Here is a 19,066-nt window from a genome sequence, read left to right as displayed (position 1 = left end):
AAGAAAATGTTACAGACTTTATTTTCTACAGGAGACTCCTAGAGGCGTTTGTTTCTTGTCATATGACTCATATGAATTCAATAATGTTGGTGGAATAGAGAAATGTCAGTGTCCATAGCCACAGGTTATTAATTTAGCCATTCTTCAACACAGTGGACACTCTGTGTCCTCTTTCCTGTGTCGTTTTTGTGCTATCTTTTTTATCAGCAAGCATAATCGACCCCCTTACCTAAGAGCTATAGACCTTCCATTATCCTTGATAATTCTGACAAGTACTCAGTCAGTAGAATAGGTTTGCTTAGGAGGCTATTATTCAAAGATATTATGAAGTTCAATTAGAACTTCAATTTTAATAGTCTTTGCAATGGGAGTTTCTGCCAAGTAAATATCTATGAGTGGTTTATTTCTGTTTTAGCCTTAAGCTGAAATAACAAGCATAAGAAATACTGCACCCCATTTTACACAGTTTAGTTTTTAGAATATTTTATATAATTCCAATAATATTAGATACAAAGCAAGAGATTTCTCACTTGGCATAACTTCACAGTATTTCACTAAATGTTTTTTGGTGTTTGTTTATTAATTTAAAGAAAGGCCTCGGGCTCTCGAGTGAAAAACCACAAATAGCCTTTCGGAATGATACAGTTGTGCATTTCAGATGTGTGATACTTTAAGACTCTGGGAACTGTCATGTCTGCTCTAAAGCCGCTCTCTTTTCACATCGTTTTGCACACATTCACAAAAACAAATGGCTGGGAAGGTGCCAAAGCCAGAAATTGGGATTTGGCAAGGATCACAAGGAAAACCCAAATTAGGGGTGTGTGTATGTGAGTGTGTGTATGATTTGACAAAAATATTGTTGAAGTCTTTCTACTTTCAAATTAGGCATGCAAGGGAGTTCTCCTTGACTTTTTCCATTGTTCATTGCACAGAAAAACCTGTAAAAAAGTTTCAGTTTAAGAGATCTATTTTTACCCTGGCTCAGATATCAGAACAGTAGAGTAAAAGTCTGTGAAGTTTGTCTTTTATGTTCTTTGTTGTGGGTTAACTTTGTGCTTTTGTGGAGATGGGATTCTTTTTTCCAGCTCTGTGCAGCCTGGATTCAATAAGCAGTTGTATATCCATATTGTGATGATGTGGTCAAGGAAACCAGATTTCTTAAGTGTACCTTCACATCTACACTTACTATTTATTCCACTGTCGTGGGTGTTTTGGGAGTGGTGTGTTTTTCTGTAATTTACCACATTGGTTTAAAACTTCCTGCAGCTTCCCTCTGCACTGTGAAAATAGAGCCAGCAGCACTCGATACAAGGAAGGTACAGTGAGTCAAACCAGAAACCAAAATGCAGGAGATGCTGTCTATAAGCAGAATGTTTCCCCATTGTTCAGTGAGCTTCCCTCTCATCATGACAGCTGATTGCTATTTTCATAATGGCTACTTCTGAAGACCTACAGAGAGGAGATGCATTTTCAAAGTATCTACTGTATACATTTTGACAGGGGATTATAGTAGTTCTGTCTGTATCAGTCGTGTAAAATGATTCTGAGTCTTAAATTGTAATTGTAGAAGTCAATCCTATCTTTGGAGGAGAACCTGTAATCTCTAGTAATAAGACAAATTTAAGATTGTACTTTGGATCCTGTCACCTCTCTTTTACCGCTAGCACATGGGGAATGCTGTGATTTGCAGGGCCTGGGCTTTCATCCTTTTAAGTGAGAAGTAAGCATGTGCCAGTCATACTCGGGGATGACGGTGGTGGGAGGGAGGTGCTCTGTCTTCCAGCTTCAACCTCCAAGGTGAACTTCATAAAGCTGTTTGTCGGAGCAAAGCACTGACAACAAGCACAGTTCTTCATTTAGGCAGCAATTCACATTCACATTTATTTTCTTGCCAGGCAGGTTTGATAGGTAAATTCTGAGTCAACCTTAGAGGACAAATGGAAGTAGAATAATAACGAGATGCCATCTTTGGTGTTCTAAGGCACTCATAGAAACAGAAAAATATTCTTACCGCGTCATTTCTAAAAGGATCATTGGAGAATGAGGTGGATCAGGGCAAAATCGTACGCTGACTCAATTGATTAAAATCTGTTCATCTGTTTTTCAACATAATACTGTATATCACAAATGGCATTGGCTTTTTAACTATTTGAAGTATTCCTTCTGGGACATATTGCGTCTGCTGTTGCAAGCTGTTAATTTAGTATTTTTTGGTGAAGTGGAAGGACTGAGGATCTTTCAGGCATGTTGTAAAACCCTGTTTTACTTGTCTGTGCTTTGCTTTACTTGGATACCACAAAGCTTAGAGAATTCATCATAGCCGGAGGCACTGGGAACAGTGACAGAGATGTACCATGAAAATCTGAGTGTCAGTGTGCCCCCCTCAATTTATTAACTGGCCTTCAGCTCAAGGAGCCGTAATCCTGACCCTAATAAAGGCAGCCTAAGGCAAAATGGCATTGAGCACCAACTCCTATATCCTGTTGTGCTCTGGTCAAAAATAGATGCTAATTAATTACCATTGGCATCTTTAGCAATGCATGTCAGCTCCTATTTGGGATATCAATCTGTTATCTGATCAAACTGAATGCTCTTAGGCAATAACTGTTTATTCACTCGACTTTTTATGGCATATTTAAGCTCCCATATTATTTTTATTTGTGTATTTATTATATCTTATTTAGTCTGCATATAATTTCCTGTAACGATTTAGTATTAAAAAGAAGTTCTTGATATTTCCATGAGGTTTATCATTTTTAACAGTCTATCATTCTCTTGCGACTGCTGAGTCATTATAATTTACTTCCAGGTAAGGCATAACAAATGCTTTATACTGTAACTCTAATTTAACATGAATAAATGTAACAAGGCCCATGTTCAGTATGTTTTATCATGGTAGTTACTTCTTTAAAGTGATAGTGTTTTATCAGGAGATTACTGATGAGTGCTCAAAGCTATTAAATGGAAGTAATAAGCATGAGATCAAGAAATCCTAGAATTAGATACCCTTTTCCCCAATTTCTGTCAGATTTATGAAGTTGTGTCTCAAGTCTGGTTGACATTAATAAACACCCTAATTGTTCCTTACCTCAGACGGACAGTGAATAATGCTGTCTTCATTTTATGTTGGTTTCTATAGTTAAATTAGGATTTAAGGAGAAATCATTATTTTTTATTGTTTTGTTTGTTTATTCATTATTATTGTCTTGATACATCTGTGAAGATGTATCTCTGAGATATGGAACTTAATGAATGGAATAAAATAACTGTAGAAACCAGCATTAGTGTTGCTCTAAAAATGTGCAATCAAAGGAATTGCATTTATTTATTCATTTGATTTGTTTTTACACATTGTATTATTTGGTAAAATTCCTTCTTTATAATCTATGTTTAATTAAAGTAAAATGCAATGTTCTGTAAAGAAGCAATACTGTAAAAAAAAACACAGACCAAGATATTTTCAACAAATCAAAAATCAAAAACAGAAAGAACAGAAAGAATCGGCTCAATGTTCTTGTCATGCCCACAACGAACCAGATTCCAACGTGGAAACGTCCTCACCCTGATTGCACCCCAGCCCTGAGCACTTCCAGCAAACGACATCGCTCTGGCCAATGAACCAACCACGGCACTTCACTAACCACCTCCCATAATACTTGAACCCGCATTACCCTCCGTTCACTGCCTGGTATTGGTCTCTCTTCTTGGAGCCCCTTGCCTAGCCTTCTCTTCCAAGTCTTAGTTCTCTAGTCTTTTCAGATTCGAACCTCGGATCACGCCCCCTTCGGATAAGAGACTGCTGAACCTTCTCCTCCCTCCTGTTCACCCACTCGTCTTCGACTGCAAAGACACCGCACGGGGTCCAACTACTGGCCACTGGAAGTTTTTTATACCTCGTTTAATTGTGAATAAAAAGGGAAGGAAAAGGCAATATTTAGCTGGCATTTTAATTTAAACTTTTTAATCAAAGCCTCTGCCATTGTTCACTTTCCCACTGACTGCTGCAAATAACCTTTTAATTCTGTTAAGGGCATTACCACCTATTTTTATCCTTTCAATCCGAACTGTTTCCCAGTGTATGTATCTATTGGTTGCACTCTCATTTACTCCCTTGTTTACCTTATCCCATAAGAAAGTGGTCTCAAACTCAGTTCCCGGAGAGCACAGTATCTTTTGATTTTTATTCCAACCTGAGTATTCAATTAAACAATTAGGCATTTTTTTCAAACGTATGATATTGCAGTTAATGACTCAAAATGTCAATTTCACTAAAGGTACCATTATGTGTAAAGCACCTTGCATCCTGTTTAGAAGAATAACACTTACACGGTTAAATAAATAGTTAGACCTACTGTACTATAATACTGGAAGCTTAAGCAGGCCTTCCAGAACATTTTGAGACCACTGCTGTAAGGTCTATACAAAGGCATACTTTTTCACAATGAAGAGTGTAAATGAGAGTAACCTTCCTTTTTGACATATTCTTCTGCATTCAGTCTAAGTGCTACAATGATACCTCATCCCTGATTGAAAAAAAGCACAATTGAGCTTTTTTCATTAGCAGACATCCTACTTTAAGAATTATTTCATTTCAGATGTAGGATTCATTATTATTATATGAATTTGTTCGTATGTTTTTGAAGGACTACTGGAAAGAACAATATACAAAATATACTTGGCGCTATAGAACGTAAGAAACAACTCATTTAGTTGTAAACCCTGGTGTATTATGGTAAATAGATAAGGTAAAATGACCGACTTTCATATACTGTACATATCACACTACCCCAGTATTCTTTTTGGATTCCAAATTTGAACCCTACATTTGAACACACTCTGTAAACACATATAGCTTTTAATGCCTTTATGTGAATAGCAAGTATTCTAATTGCATTGTGGCAATCTTGATTAATGAATGTTCATTAATAAACTTCCTGTAATTAAGTTCCCACCTGCAACGGACATTTTTGCCTGGAATCAATTACCTTTTGTTATTATAATTTCTACCAAAAGCATTTGTGAGCAAGCTGGATGTGGGACTGTTTAGTTTTACCATATTGATGTTGTTACCTTTTAGTTTTCCTTCACATTATTTTAAGTGAAATGCCTGAAGATATTTCTTCATTAAAGTATGACCTTTGACTTATCTAGGTATCTAGAGTGGCCTCGCTATAGAAAAGGCTGGAGAATTTCTGTAAAGCTGAACTTAAGGCACCATATTACAGGAGTCTTAGTGGAACAAGCTACCCAGCTATAAGCCGATATTCTGACTTCTTTCAAGAAACAGCTGGATGAGATCCACAGATCAATTAACTATTGACTAGATGAGACGAATTGCCTCCTCTCATTTGTAACCTTTCTTATATTCTTCGTTACAAAGTTGTGAATAATTTGTTGTGTCATTACGTACTGTATGTTTCAGGTCTACAGCATGAAAACTGAAGTACTGCCTATAGAGTATGTAGTTAAGTTATTTTAAGAAAAAAACAGTTTGCTTGCATGGTTTTCATTCTACTTTTTACTATGCTGCCTAGGCAGTATGGGATAGGATGTGAAATAGGCAATTTCAGAAGAGCATGATTGTGATTGTATGATTATAATGATAAGTAACACCACAGAATGTAAAGTCAACTTAACTTTCCATCAGGAACAATAATTAGTGTAATTATGAATAAATCTAAGAAGACTTTTTTAATCAAATTAATCTGCTTGAATGAAACCTTACAATGTGATATAAAATAAGTGGAATGTCTTGTTATGAACAAATCTGTTTTGGATTAATGTGAAGAAATAATATTTAGGACAAACAATTGCATCTGATCTGTTGATGATAAAACAATTAACATGAGAAGATAAACCAGATTTTTCTTCTTTAAAAAGCAACTGTTTGTACTGTGTAGATTTGACTTTCTATGAAGGAGAAATGTTTCACATTTTAGTTTCATATTTCTCACATGTATCAATAATCTGCATATCTCTTCTTTAACAAACTTAAAAAACCTCAGCATTATTTGCATTCAAAGAAGAAAGCAACAATTATACCTTTGGAGTCAGTGACATTTTTAAAATGTGTAAAATTAATTATTCTTTCCTGTTTAACATTTAGATTTCAATGTATTGTGATGGATTCTAATTTTGCCAAGACTAAATATCTTGAAATGTACCTGCACACAAATCTGTAATCAAACTTAAATTTTTTTACATTCACAAAAAAAATTCATTAAAACAGCATGAATTTGACCTTTTCATAAACAAGTTGACATGAGTGTAAGGTCAGTGTCAGCAATAGATGCCACACGATGACATACCCCAATGTGGTTGTCACTCTTCTGTTTGTTAATGGGATATTGCCATGTCATTTTCAAGCAAATGTTATACGTATAATAAAAACTGGAAAATATATTGCAAAAAATGGAAGTGTTTAAATATGAATTGTTTTTATGAATATATAAATGTAAGATTTTAATATGCTTTAAAGTCTTACAATCATGTTTATATCACTGATTAAGAAGCACAAAGGTAGAAGGAGCTTTTTCAGATTGATTGATCTTGAGTGCTTTTATTACACTGTTAAAGTCATCTGACCAAACCTGAGAACAGGACTATAACTCAAGTCTCCATAAATGCATTTGTTTTTCCAACGATGGAATTTTCCCAAAGCTCTTAAGGTTCTTGTCCAGGTTTGTCTGGATGCTGGATTAGCATCTTTCTTTTTTTAGAGCAATGATGTGATTTATTTATTTAAAACAACTGATACACAAATACAGCAAAATAAATTGTTATCATAGCCATTCCAGATAGCTGGCTTCCAGAACTAAATGCACAGTTTGATTATAACACAGCCCTCCAACATCTGTAGTATAGGATTTAAGATTCTGTTTTGAATAATCTCAAACTGATGGCTCATTGCTCTTTTTAAATTTAGACTTGACAGGGCCTAGCATTGGTATTTCCTCTCCACCTTACTTTGCTAATATAATAGTGAGAGCTCTGTTGCTAATTTATTCTTCAACTATGCTAGATCTGGTATAGTCCTTTAATTTAAAAAAAATACATTGCATACAATATTACAATACAAAATGTGAAGCTTTATCTAACAGTTTTCTTCTTTTGAAAACTATTGGGTATTAAATATTTAGATCATAATACCTGGATTACCTAATTAAACTTCTGTAGGTTGAAGATAATATACATAGTATATACATATATTATACCTGTTTAATTGTTAAATATCCAGGATTCAAAGGTTATTTGAGTCATAGTCAAAGGTTATTGTTTGCAAATATTAGAGGTCATCAGTGTAGCAAGACAGTTAAATCATGCCATTTCTGTAGCATTTCAGAAAAATAACCACACTAAACTCCTCCCCAAACAGCCTTTGTTATTGCTACCCAGAAAATGATTTTTAAAAATATTAAAAGTATTTTTAGCACTTGAAACCTGCTTTGAATATTCATAAGGCCTAATACTGTAAAGGCAAATACTGTTAGCATTTTTCCAGTTTCCTATCAGAAGGAAATAAACACTCTCAATTTACAAAATGCATTTGTAATTAAGCAAAGGAATGTTTCTTTGGAAAGGTTTGCAATAGAAAAGTGAATTTGTAGTGCTATATGTGTTCTGTTCAGAATACCCTGAGATTTTGCTTTCCTTTAATTTTCCATTTTGTGTTACGTACTGTCCATGATTTATAATGTTTTTGCTCTGCTTCAGTAATTTATACCATGGTACACCACAGTAATCTTTATAACAATTAAATTGGCTTTTAGATGCACTCAGAATTGGGACTTCCTTCTTCATGGGCAGCGTACAATGCCTTCTTAATAACTAATGCCTGCAGTACATTTGAGGAAATATACAACATAATGAAAGCCTGGCAAATTTATTAAATGTATTTTTACATGAGGTTCACAGAGAACATCACCAAAGCCTTTATGAACATGAGATCTGTATACCACAACAAAGTCTGTAGCGCTTGGCCCGAAACATTTTGGATACAATTATCTACTGAGAGGGCTAACTGGTCTAAGGTTAAGAAGGAACCGATCCTACTTCAGCGCTTTTAATCAAGATCATTTGTCCTGGCCTTGACAGCTTGGACCAGAGCCTTCACCACAACCTTCCATTGTGCTCCAGCTCTGCCTGTAATGGTTCCTAAGGCAGCATGCTGGCTTTCCTGACAAGCAAGTCACCCTGTATTGACGGTCATTGTCTCTAAGCCAAGCCTCAACTCAGGCAGAAATATTTCAAAGCATTCTCAGGCCCAGCCAAGCCCCTAACTACACCAAGCCTATTTATAAAACATATAATAAAGAATACCTTTTGAATTTTAAAAAGCCAAGTTTAAAGCAATCCAAAACTGATTTTGGACTACAGTCTTATTTTTGCTCAATAACAATTTAAATTTAAATTATTTCTGCTCTTTAAAAAACTAATTTTTTTTTCATGATTGTGTGTTGTCAACATAAATGCGGACAAAGTGCTCAATCTGATATATTTTTATTTTCCTTATTAGTTGTCTTGTTTAGACGGTTGTCTTAGAAGTATGGTATCATACATTTAGCAATTAGCAATTCTTAAGTCAAGAATCGCACTGTCCAACTCCAGTGATCCTGACCACTTTGTCTCTGTTAGAGGCAATAGAAATTAGAAAATTAAAATTGTTTTAAAACTATTTGTCAAGTTAAATTGAATTTATTTATTTTCAGTAGGCTTCATATACTGTATGTCTCAATACAACTCTGTGTAACAGAATGATTTTCTTAAAATTTTACATTGGCAGAAATAGTTTTACATTGACAAATTAGTTATTCAAAATCCAACCACATTTAAGTTACCCTTCTAAATTGCTTAGATTTATTTAGCTTGGATAAATGAGTTTATACTGTAACTGCACACTATAACTGAACACATAACTAGCTCACAGCACTCTTAGTTCTTGGCTTTTATCGCTCTTTTTGATCTTATTAACAACTGCTTTTCAACTTTCTACTTCCAGATTCTACTTCCCTTTTTCTAGACGGATTGGTTCGCATTAACTTTGAAAAGGCTAACAGAGTTATTTGTTAGTAGTACAATTCAATCTTGAGCCAATGTGTTAACAGTCCATAGTTGCTCATCTTGCTAATAGGTCCATATGTCAACAATCCTGGAGAATTTGCTTCTAAATAATAATAGTTGTGAAGTTGTGTAATTAGTTGCTGTGAAATAAGGAAAACAACTGAGCTGGCAAGCTTGTTTATAGTCCTCAATTGCAATTATGGCATTCATATAAAATGTTTCATGGTGTTCTTTTGCGAGTCTTACTCTTGGAATACCTGAATATTTTGAGCACTAGGTTTTTTTTCTGAAGTAGGTAGAGGGTCTGAAGGATGAAGGGAAACCTTTAATTAGGTTTTTACTGCTTGCTTTCAGTTTTTACAGCATCATAACATTTTCTCTTTTAACTGTGTCCTTTCCCTGGTCTTCACACCACTCTCATAAATGCTAGTAAAATAAAGTAAATGATGACCTACGCATGCTGCAACTATGGTCATAAGTCAATCGACACAGGTTTCTGGATCACCTGTGTTTTCTGGGACATAGGCACATTGAAAATAACATGTTCTTGTGTTTTTACTGCCTCTTAGTATTCTTTGAGGTGTCACTTTCTACTTAATTCTATGTAATTCCAATTCTTGGAATTTCAACCATATCAAAGCACAGAATTAGTAGCAGATGGGCCAGGAACATGGCTTTATAAAAGGTGATTTTCCAAAGAAACTGTTGAGAAAAGCCTACATGTCATTACTGGGGTGGGAAAGCTGCAATTCCTGAACCCTTTTTCCATGTTTAATTTTTCATCGGCTTTGTTTGGGTAAGACTAAGAGCAACAACTTGAGAAATACCACCACCTTCTTTGGACACATGACCACTGGCACAGAAAAGCAGAAGTCCTGAAGATCCTTGATGTATCAGGCAGAAGTTACAGTTATTTTAGAGACCACAGCTAGCACTGACCACACAGTGGCCCAGATCTCACCCACACCATGACAGACAGGGCTGCCATGCTTTGTTGTGGCCTGTAAATAGTTCAATGAAAATTCCTGTGCTGGACGGCACAACACCCACACACAGCCAGTGTCTGAGAACTACAAGCCCCTAACCTCAGTGGAAAAATGATAGAGAGTGGGAAAGGCAAAACAGCATGGTAACTGTGTTTTGTAGCTGATTGCGGCCTAAAAATCAAATTACAGTACATGGCAAAGAGTGGTGTCATCTCACTGTTCCTCCATTTCACTCCTTCCCTCAGTTGAGATGGCAGAAATACTGGATATGTGATTTTGCCATGCCTGTACCTTCAACTGACTTGCTGGAATCCGTAGCCACACTGAATTTTGCAGTATGCAGTGTCCATCTTGCTGGCTGTAAGCATCCAGATGTTTATAAATGTCTTTTGAGTGGGGCCATCAACCTTTTAACAGATGGCAGTGCCATTTTATTTCCTTTGGATTATGGAGATTGTAAATATTCTAAGTATTCTACAATGCACTGACCTTACTACTCAGTTGCACACTCCTAAAATACATTGCTGCAATCTATGAGAGATGACTTGAATAATCTAGGGATCCCTTGGGGAAGTACATTAAAAACCTGTTATTAAGTTTTTATCCCCATGGTCATGATGCATTAACTTGCTTTGCTTACATTATTTTTAAAATATTGTTATTAAAGGTTCCAAGTGTTATTTTAATTATTGTCACTTATCCATAAGCACCACATGGAACATTTTACACAAGAACATCAGCTTATTTTTATTTTTATACAGAGAAAATAACATCTGGATTCTTTCAGCCTTGTTTGTAACAAAAGCCTAGTGTTCTCCCTATAAACATTTTGTCGGAATGTTATGGTTTAATATTTGAAGTTTATTTTCTCCCTTTTAGTACTATAAATGCTACCCTTGCTTCTTTTTTGAGATGTAAAAGGTGTTTTAAAATGCACACAGATGTTATACTTTGGAACAATTGTGTATGATCTGTATCTGTGTTATGTTTTGAAACGTATACATTCTCAAGGTCTTGCTTTCCAAACTGAAACATCTGCAATCATCAGGGAACCTAAAGCATTTTTAGATAATTTAAGGTAGATTAAAGGTGATTTTGGGCAGTGACAGGGATCATTCTAAAATAAAACCCAACCTTTTTGAAGTATTAATAACTTTTCTGCTTATATTAAAATACACGTGGCCACACTGTGTGTGCAAGGTGAGATGAAAGAGAAACTTCTGACATAATCTTGATCCATAAAACAAGAATGTCTAAACATTGAACCAAGAGAAGCACAATTGTCATCAGCTTGTTCGGAGGCAAGACAGGATTTGTGACAGGATCAGAAATAGAAGAAATTACTCAAATAACTATTTAAACCCCATATTACATATTATTTTGTGATATTCATGTCTTCAAACTATATGTAGTTTACAGACAGGAAAATATTTTATGAAAAATGCCTGCAAATAACAACAAGACAAATATCTTCCGTAGGCAAAGTCATGCATTCACAATAAAGCTGAATCACTTTTTATTATACTTTTCTGGATCATAATATTTTTTTTAGAAAATCAGCATTAAGCTACCATGCTAGATAATCACCTCAGTTGTTTCTGTTGTGGACATTAGATAATAATCAGGGGAAAGGAAAATGAAAGGGTGGGTGATATAACTTCAAAAAGCAATAAGGAGTGAGCAGGTTTAAATTTAACATGATGAAAATATGGAAAGAAAAACAAAGTGAACTCTTTGGATTGTACTTTTAGTTTTCTATACATTCATACTATTACACAACTTTTTTATACTTGTGTATTTAATAATAATGGTTGATATTGTTTTTAGATCTGATTTCTTTGAATGCTTGCCTCTTGTCCTTATATGATTAACCTTGTTAGCAGTATTGCAACCCTGTACCCAGATCCTGTCAGATTTAGTAACTACGTAAGCCTTGGAGATTATAAGGAAATATAGAGTTCATGGACCAGGTCTACCAATTGTCTCCTGGTGCTCTTCCCTCTGGATCAGATCAATGTGCCAGTATGGAGACCAAGGACATTCTGCTGTCCTTCAGCTGAGACATAGTCCTGGCCACTTGCTCATTAAAGATCCCATGACGCATAGCAATGTCAATCCTAGTTTCCAGGCTAAATTCCATTTTGGACTTGAAATATTTGGCCTCCTGAATTGAACTATTGTAGCATTTCCTTACTTCTCCACCTGATCTGCTTTGCAGTGGATGTCTGGTGTAGAATGATGCCACATGTCACCTAGGTGGGTGCTTCACTTCTGCGGTGGCTGAAAATGGCTCCTCTGATATGTCCAAAGGACATTGGAATACTTCAGAATGGCCAATCATATAAATGTAAAGAATTATATATGTCTGGCTTAGGTAATTCTTGAAAGATCTCCTAACTGACATCTTGATCCATGACGTCCATGATGTTGCTCCCCTTGACTAAAGAGGGGTCACTGTCAAATGTTTGGCCTTAGAATGGTAGGTTTGACACTTCCTATCCAGGCAAAGCAGACTGGGCACTCAGAAGTTTGCTTCTGGATGAGATAGGTTACTCTTGAATAAAGATAGGTTAAGAAAGTACTGCTACTCTAAGGTGATTAATGAATGTGTTAATTTGTAAACCTTTTCTTTTTTCAGGGTAATAGCTCAGGCTTCGAAGAACCTCATGTCAACTCAGGGCCTGGGCATTGTTTTTGGACCAACTCTCCTATGGCCTGAACTCGACTCGGGGAATATGGCAGTGGACATGGTGTACCAGAATCAAATAGTGGAACTGATACTAACAGAATGCACAGAAATCTTTGGAGATAAATAAATCAAAAATAAGTACTATAAGAACAAGGACACACCTAATTTGAAAAATCTACTTGACGTAAGTGGTCATTTTGTAAATATGACCAGACAAGCACAAGAACTAAAATGGGTTTAGATGATAATGGATATATTTGAGTGTGTAATTTGAAGTGTACATTTAAAAAGCATTCCATTGTAGATTAAATTGATTTGAGTGTTATTTCATATTTTTTAATATAAACACTGTGTTGGTATAAAATGATTAATTGAATTTTGCATATCTACATGTTTGAATATAAAACAATATATTTTAATTAACTTTTACAGTTGAAGAGTATTTGGTTGTCCCAAGGTGAGGGATGAATGTGAGAGTGAAAATAAGATTTGCAGAAACATAAATAAATAATAGATACAGATGTAACAAAGCACTGAGTATTTTACAGAGGTGATGCCCAACCACACCCTTAAAATCTAAACAGTGCAGAGTTCTCCCTTGGCTGGAGACCCAGTCTTTCAGTGTGGTGGAGTTGACCGTTGTATAGGGAGCAGCACTGTGTCTGCTCTGAGTTCGCAAGCAGCTGGATGAATCCCACGGGGGCAGACCCGATTTCCACCAGAAAGACATTGATTTCATAACCCCTTCAGAATTGGCTGATTGTTTCAAGGGATAGATGACACACCACACAAGTCTTCCAAATTCTGTATGGACCTGATGCATTTCAAGATTTCTGAACCCTTGTCAGGAGCATAAGAAGAAAAATGAGATAAAGGATGGAAAGAACATAAAAACCTTTATTTTGTATAAAATTCCTTTGGTCAGATATGACCCACAATGGAATAGTGGGGTGCAAAATTATTAACTCTAATTATAGCTACATGAAAGAAATGACTGGGTCGATATCAGTTGTTCTAATAAAGTACAGAAATCTAAAACTCTTAACATGCCTTTTTTAGATGTTCTAAAAACTCTCCAGTTTTGAGGCTCAAATATGTTGCGGCCACCTGTTTTACATTTTCAATGGTCACAACATTTGAATTGTTGGTACAGCTTAGTTGGTGTGCGGTCTACCTCTGTATTCCACATCTTTAATTTTTTTTCACCTCCTTCTGATAGGATTGAAATGATCAGTTTCCAGAACATCGGTTGATCTGACATGAACTTTTGAAAACGTGTGTCTTGAGAACTACACGTCTCCTGAGAATGCAGAGATAACATTCTAGTGATATAGATGATGTCTCCCAATACTAGCAATGCTCAATTTGTTGTTACCATGCTACACATATTTTAATTTAGAAAGAATTAAAAATTGCACTCCTAACTTATTTTGCAATTCAATTTAGAACTTTAAAAACAAACTGAGAAAAGTTTTTGCTTTTTTGGGGAAGACAGCAATTAGATTTTCAAGATTGGCAACCCCTCTGTGTACAGTAGCACAAAATATACAGTATAAACAGTAGGTTCTCAATGTAAAGGCTGTCATTGCTCCAGGTCGTGAATGCAGTATTTATATTATTGTGAGCTCAATAGGATTTTATTTTTCTATAGTATTTTAGAATTTTTACTTATTCATGTGAAATGTTATATACGATGTCTTAGTTTTGTTTTGGGAACATCATTTATTGGTTAAAAACTATATTTTGTTAAAAATGCAGCCAATATAAGGAGTCAGAAAATAAAGGACAATGTGCCACTTCTTAAGAAAAAGTAGAAACACCCATGTTGTGGTTTAAATATGGAACTATCCCATTATGAACAGAACGTATATTCACCCTACCTAACATGTTGCAGAAATCTTTTCATTCTGTAGTGAGATGTATGAAGATTACTGTGGAAACTCATGTTTTCCAACATGTTTTTCAAGAGTAAAATTCTCTTCCCATTTATTGAACATAACTGTCAAAATTAAAGTTTTATATATATATTAATGTAACAAGTGACACCTGAGTCTTGGAAAATAATTAGAATAGCTTATTTTCTCCCAAATAGTTTCAGGACCTAGTTAAAGTTTAGAGATTAAAAAAGTTGGGAAAACTTTAAAGAGGAGCAAAAAGCTTTTAAAGATGTCTTTTCATTTTATTCACAAATGCAGAACTTGTTATCACAAAAAATCAAATAAACTGATTTGTATATCAATGGGTCTCAATGTCCTTTGTTTTTGACGATTTGTTACTCAGAACGTGTAAAGAGAAGAGTTTTCTGTTTTTTAAGGAAGCATGTTTTATCAAGCTCACTGCCCCTGAACTGAGCAGTGAAGGTCAGATGTAATGCAAACAATGCAGAGAAAAGGACAGATCACAGCTGACTGGACCCGGGATAGAGACTGGCTACTGGGACATCGAAATTGACTTCCAGGGTTTGGAAGGAGCAGGGGCTGGTGAATGAGATGAAAAAGTATTGTCTAGATACAGTCTTGCCTCTATAAATAGCATTGGCTCTGGAAGTTTCTCAATCAAGGGCAGTCTCTTCCCTACTCCAGAGAGGCCAAATGGGGCAGCTCTGGGCAGGTGCGGGGATACTCGCTGGTTAGTGCTGGTGCAGGCGAAGTTTGCCTGGTCCTCTGGGTCTCAGAGAGGAAAACCCCAACAGCAACTTAGAGGAGACAATTTGACCTTCACAGAGCTAGAGGGAGTTCTGTGCTCAATAGGATTCCACCTACTTTCTCTGTAGTTCTACTGCGGGAGACATCAGTGCTTTCAAGGGGAATGAAGGAGATACGTGGAGCAGGGGAGAGCAGCAATTGGAAAGAACAAACTACCCCATCTGAAAATGGTTAATTTTCTTGGACATTTGTGATTGTAATGGCTTGTCCATAATGAACACCTTATTCAAATACAAGGTTTCCTTTAGGTATACCTGGTATCAGAGTACTATGGGCCAAAGACCAATGATTGACTTCATAGTCGTATCAATGTACTTATGCTGTAGGTTCTGGACACTCAGGTGAAGACAGTGGCTGACCTATTCACTGAACCCTGAATGGATTCGGGTTCTCATGCTTGTGCCTTCCCCGCTTCCACCCCAGTTCGTCCCTCACCACATGGGCTCGAACTCGGGTCTCCAGCATCAACAGGAGTCTTGCCAGCTGAGCTAAAGAAGACCTTCCTCAGCCTGGGTGGCCAATATCCCTCTTATGCACAGGGGAGTATTCATTACAATGATTAGTGCAGGTTGCCCTGGAGCACCTGTTGAATAAACCAGTGTGGAAAGGTTTAACTCACATCTATGGAAATGCTCCTCTTATACCCTGTATGAGGTCTTGGATATTTAATATAATACCATGTTCAGAGCCTGAATCAACAAACAAAATATCAAAAACAGCTATGGCTTGAGTGCAGTTGGTATCTGTCATGCTAACAAGGTGATGGAAGCTGTAATGTAGATGAAGGAATCTACTGCAATCTCAGCAATGTTAGTGAATTGATTTACTGATTTGGCTAAGACATACGAGATGGTTAGGAGGACTGCTGTCACGTGAGCCGATTCTGACTCCGGCTCCCGTGAGTGCCTAGTAAAGACCCTATGCAAGATGGTATAATCCAGAAATGACTGGAGTAGGACAACAGGACAGCTGGAAAAGGACGGGATGACAGACAGGGGGGCGGTGACGGCAGTGATCTGGTGCTCGGGGGGCGTGGTGAAGGTGAACAAGTACGAAATTGTCCAAAGGGAAAAACAGGGCGAAGTCCAAAAGCCAAAGCTGGGCGGTCCATCAGAGACAAAGACAAGGAACAGGGAACTTGGAACCAGGAACACAGAAGTTAAAATCTTAACGGGACAAGGCGCTCTGAGCCCCAGACTCAGGAGGTCAGGACACCATGGTGAAGCCTATGCCCGCAGGGGCTTAAATAGGGGATAGGGGATGAGTCACAGGTGAATGTACTAAACTAAAAACTAGTACGTAAAGGATAGGAGTACCCTCTAGAGGAGGGATGACGACCATGACAACTGCAAATCCCAGAATTAAGAGGAGTTCAGAGATACCATGGAAAATGACTACTGGATTGCCTCATGGGTGATTTGATAAACCATTAGTTGCCTTAGTAGAATTTTAGGAATTCTATAGCTGGATATTGCTGGGCTGTTCTCAGAGAAGATGGAAAAAACATTGACCTTGACTGAGGTGATCGTTGAGAGGATGTGGAATGGACCTTGAGCAACTATGCCCTCCTTATAGGAGGTCCTTTTGGAAACATCCAGTGCAATTAGATCTAGAATATCACTGTTGCTGAGGGGGTAAAGTACAACATTGGCATTATGTGGCTCTAAGATGGTAAATTGGCCTTGTAATCCCCATCTCTAGGGGATATATCTCCAGCTATGGCAGGAACTACATTCCTTGGCCTCCTCATCAAACCTATGCCAGAGCTGTGAGCACGATGTTCTAAAGAACCAGAGATTCAGGGAGAACAAAGGGGATTTTGTTAGGTTTCATAATACTGTTTTTATAATCCACTCTTATATTCATGGATTAAAAGCTGTGTCTATATTCTTGGCATTAAGTTGATTTTGTTTAACGTGGGCATTGGACTCAAGATGTCAAAAGTATGTCTTGGTTCCACTCATGTTCATCGACAGGATATCATGCTGTAGCCAAGGAATGGAGAGAATCTGGTTTGGAGACCTCACTTATTTGAAAATGTTGTGTTTAGTACCTTATCTGACTGTTATCTCCAGCGAACACTTGATGTAATTGCTGCCAAGTGTGAAATTCAATTCAAGTAGCTCCAGTTCATGGCACACTTCTCTGGATTGGGTAGAGCCTGAAGTGCAGGTGGGAGGCGAGGTTATGTTGGAGTTCTACTTGACACTTACGTGTGGGCAGAGACCTTGAGATCCAAACAGGACACACTGGAGGAACTATAGTATATCCCTCAACAGTCCTGGGAAGGTTCGGGAATTTATCGAGTGATTTTGAACTCCTTCCATCTGGGCGTTGATTTAGACTAGATTTTTTCCTTCACGTCATGTTGTTTTAAATTAGTTGTGTTATGTCATTATACCTGCCTGCAAAGCAAATGTCCAATCTCGAGCAATGAAAGGAAGTAAGAGAAACTGGAATATGTTGCAGAGGAAAGAATGTTTGGTGTTCTTTAGTTGCCAAGTTGCCAACTGCTCTCTTGACTTCAGTAGGACAAGTGAATTGAGATTGCTTGGATGCATTTATTAAATGCATAAGAGCAAACTGATAATAAAAATAAGTATGTTACACAGTATGAATACCACTAAAATATGACAAACCCAGTTAATGTCTGAAAGGGATTGGATGAGATGTAAAAAAAAGGTCATGACTCTCTGTGGTCATTAAAAATCCCAGGGTGTTTCTTGAAAAGAGTAGGGGTGTAACCCCGGCGTCCTGGCCAAATTTCCCATTGGCCCTTACCAATCATGGCCTCCTGATAATCTCCCTCTATGAACTGGCTACATTACTCTGCTCTCCTCCCCACTGATAGTTGATGTGTGGTGAGCGTTCTGGCGCACTATGGCTGCCGTCGCATCATCGAGGTGGATGCTGCACATTGGTGGTGGTGGAGGGGAGTCCCCATTACCTGTTAAGCGCTTTGAGTGGAGTGTCCAGAAAAGCGCTATATAAGTGTAAGCAATTAATTATCATTAATTAATTACATGTTGTCATTGCTGCAGTTTTGCATTCTCCTTTATCCTTTATTAGAAGGGTTTCTACTTTAGCTGTGAAGCACTTGGTCAAGCTCAAAATGAGACGTCAGCTTAGAAATGCATTTTTGTAGTAAACATGACTGAGATCAGACTGGAAGGGAAGTTAAAAAAACACTCTTGATTTCGTGATACAATTAAGGTTATTCATAAAATGCTCAATATTCTTTCATTGCTCCAATTGGTATTCTTACCAATGTGGTTTTCTTTGTCCAATTTTGCCAAGTATGCAAAATTTTGTTCCATCTGACCAAGTTACTCCTTGAAATCAAAATATACCACAATTGAACTTGAATAACCAGATCGTGATACATTTTCTTTTTTGGCAAAGGAAGTTTAAATTACCACTTAAAAAGCTCACCATGCCTCTTCAGACCACATTAAGCCTAATGCAGTTCAGAAAAATGAAATCTTGTGGGCAGTCTATGCCATGTGAGGTCTAAGTTAAGCCACAGTGCAGAACCAATGTTTAGAAAAATACTGATCCCCTTGATCATTAGATCGACTGTGGTAAATGGTGGTAGGGTCTTAAGTTTCATACTTAGATGCACTTCA

The 19,066-nt window shown here is 37.0% G+C and overlaps 1 protein-coding gene across 2 annotated transcripts in view; it reads left to right on the top strand.

Moving 5' to 3' along the window:
• The window catches only part of arhgap15 (Rho GTPase activating protein 15), a 193,125-nt gene extending 178,151 nt beyond the window's left edge, over nt 1-14,974 (top strand). For both annotated transcript variants that reach the window (XM_088606279.1, XM_088606280.1), the window contains exon 14: nt 12,685-14,974. In XM_088606279.1, the coding sequence (XP_088462405.1) occupies nt 12,685-12,862 (178 nt within the window). In that variant the 3' untranslated portion in view covers nt 12,863-14,974. The remainder of the gene's footprint in view (nt 1-12,684) is intronic.
• The last annotated feature ends 4,092 nt before the right edge of the window (nt 14,975-19,066 follow it).

The sequence above is a fragment of the Lepisosteus platostomus genome, chromosome 14, assembly GCF_059453375.1.
Source record: "Lepisosteus platostomus isolate fLepPlt1 chromosome 14, fLepPlt1.hap1, whole genome shotgun sequence".
Taxonomy (NCBI): domain Eukaryota; kingdom Metazoa; phylum Chordata; class Actinopteri; order Semionotiformes; family Lepisosteidae; genus Lepisosteus; species Lepisosteus platostomus.
This window is presented reverse-complemented; position numbering and strand designations above follow the sequence as displayed.